This window comes from Octopus bimaculoides, chromosome 21 (genome assembly GCF_001194135.2).
Source record: "Octopus bimaculoides isolate UCB-OBI-ISO-001 chromosome 21, ASM119413v2, whole genome shotgun sequence".
Lineage (NCBI taxonomy): Eukaryota > Metazoa > Mollusca > Cephalopoda > Octopoda > Octopodidae > Octopus > Octopus bimaculoides.
This window is the reverse complement of record NC_069001.1, coordinates 20,287,189-20,290,213: the sequence shown is the minus strand read 5'-3', so window position 1 is coordinate 20,290,213 and position 3,025 is coordinate 20,287,189. Positions and strand designations below refer to the sequence as shown.

Below are 3,025 nucleotides of genomic sequence, written 5' to 3'. Positions count from 1 at the left end.
TATATATATATATATATATATGCTAGCAGGCCTCCCGGTCTGTACGGTGTTGAAATATATTCTTAAGGCATATATTTGCATCTATCATATTGCCCATTTTCATTCAATAAAAGTTGTGAAAAGGTATTTAAATATTGCATAACATAATTTTAAAGATTTATTTAGAATATCCAAATACAGAGAGTAATATAGATAATAATAGAGAAATGTATTGTACGAACATTATAAATCATTTACACAACTTCAGTATATACAATCTTTAAACTTTTTTCTTTGGATCGTATATGAAGTATTTCTGTGAGCTTCCTATTCTGAAACAACCTACATACAATTGACCATGTGAGAAACAGCCCCATTCTAAATGGGACCGACATTCTGCAGTGCTTAACCTCGAGACTTGTTAATGGCCATTGCGTAACTGACTCTCACTGGGAATTGCAATCGTTTGAAATGAAAGGGGACATCTGTTGGTATCAGCGGTATTCTAGGTATAAATACAATGTCTCCCTTACTACATCCAGTGAGGATTTTTGCTTTGATAATGTGAGGCTGTAGTCCAGTTACAACCATACGTGTACCATTGCACAGTCTTGGCTGATCCAGGTTTCTGAGAAGCATGATGACTGCGCCCTTCTTCAATTCAAGGTTGTGTGGCGGCATGCCGGACGGTTCCAGACTGTTGAGGAATTCAACAGGATAAGGAACAGCATCGTCCTCGACGACAACTTTGTCGATTGATTTATTGATGTGGCTACCTCCAGAGTTCATTTGTAAGAGATCTTTGTTAATGGCATTTGCTGTAATGTTTTGGGGGACTAGGATTGCTCGTTCACACAACCACTCCTCGTTGAGATGGTGAGGCTCGCTAGTATATATATATATATATACACATACAATTATATATGTGTGTGTGTGTGTGTGTGTGTCTGTCTGTCGTCTGTCTCTTTCCCTCTGTCTCAAGTGGTAGCGGTAGTGAGAGAGAGACGCATATACAACCAGAGAGAGAGGGGAGGAGATAATGAGAGAGATAGAGATATAGAGAGAAAGCAGAGGTCCAGCGGCGACTTCAAAGGAATAAATGAAATGTATAAACTTAGAGAAAGTTGGAGGTGAATTGAGTGATAGGTGGAGTATTTTTTCTCTTTGTAAAAAGCATTATGGTGAAATAGACAGCACGTGGATTGTTAGAAATAGGAACTAGTACACCACCATCTCGTCCCCGCCCCATTCCGTTTTCGGAAAATAAATGCACGAGAAACCTGAAATATTATCAATTCTATTTAGTGTTTTCAGTGGTCCACTGACAAACAAACTTTGCTTTTTATAAGGATACATATGTAGTTAAATAAAATTCGGGTAAAAAAAAAAACTTGTATACTATGTAGAGCTAGTTCATAGTTATTGACTACCTGGTGTCATCATACAATGGAAATGCTCTTGTTACTGGATATACATCAAGATTTCCATAGTATCCGTAAAGTTTACATATATAGATAAATGATAGAAAATGGAATGAACTGACATAGAATACAAGTTCCTTTATCCGAAGAATGCGTTGGAAAGCGTTGTTCTTCGAAAAGAAAGGTTCGAAAATACACATGAGCAGGAATTTAAATCCTTGAGAAACCCACCACCCAATCGACACGTGACACCCTTTGAGGAGGAACTAGATAAAATAACTGAGAAAAATCCTGGAATTTAAAAGAGCGTCGGTCATATTGGTACCTGCAGATAAAACTGGTATTTTGTATATTTAATACCACACTCTATAAAAAAAAAAATAATCAGGAAAGAACTTTGTAGTAAGTATAGACATGTACCAAAAGATGCATTGACCAGTATAAATAGTAAGGGCTTTGAAATGGTTACTGGACTAAGAATAGCAAATAGAACCGAGCTTATATGCCTCCAACAAAAAAAAAACGAGAATTAACTTAAAGGACCACATGATTAATTTTGATAGACTAATATGCCCCTCTCAGTCGGATATAGGTAGGATTAGTAAAAATATTATTGACAGAATACTACCGAATTTTAAATCCAAGATTAAACTCACATTATGGTTAGGTACATAAGAGGTTATTGGATGGATCAAAAGATTAGAGAATAAAAATAGTAGCAAATTTATACAACTTGACGTATCAAACTATTATTCTACTATTAATCCAGTTCTACTTAATAAGGTTCTAATTTTGCTATGCGCAATTCTGATTTAACTGGGTCGGATACAGATATAATACTAGCTGCACCTAGCACTCTGATAGATTTCAATAATAAACTGTGGGCGAGATGTCATAGGGTTGACTGTTTCGACATAGCAATGGAATCCAACGACTCAGCGCAAGTCACTGATCTCCTCGGAATATACATCCTATTCTAGATGGAGTTCTGGTTTCTTAAAATGGCGGTGGCGGGACGGTCAGTATAGGAATGATGCTCTCTTCATATTAGATAAGTGTAGTAAAGTACAGATGGAGAGATGTAAGAATTTAAATAGTCATTTCTTACGACTGCTTAAATTCTTCAAAAATTTCGAACTATTTGTTATTAGAGAAAATAATTACTGTAAGGTAGATATTTTTTATGTAACATTTAGTCTGGATACCAGATTACTTGTATCATACCATTAACAAGGTAATTTAATAAAAAATCCAATCATCCTCCCCACTCTCTGTCATAAAAGGGATTGTAAATAATAAATATAATCGAATATCTAAGACTTTTGGCAAATGAAATGATATCTAACTTGTATGCACATAATTAGAATCTAACATAAGCTAGGGCCGGATATACTGAGCAAATCAAATACGTATCTAATAATAATCTTATAGCAACAAGAATAATAATACTGGACCATACTTTAGAAGAAATTATAAACACGAAATAGATGTAGGTAGTCGTCTTAAATCAAGAAAGCGACAAAACTGTACAATAAATAAAAGTAAAGAGAAATATAGGGCTAATCTAAATATTATAAGTCTAACTCGAATTCCTAAGATAGTGACACTACCACAGATTATACTAA

General features: G+C 34.9%; 1 protein-coding gene across 1 annotated transcript; it reads right to left on the bottom strand.

Annotated features, from left to right (window-relative positions):
• Positions 1–384: 384 nt before the first annotated feature.
• On the bottom strand, positions 385–768 carry LOC106874168 (uncharacterized). The gene has a single exon (XM_014921799.1). The coding sequence runs from the start codon at positions 766–768 to the stop codon at positions 385–387; it is 384 nt and encodes a 127-aa protein (XP_014777285.1).
• Positions 769–3,025: the final 2,257 nt, after the last annotated feature.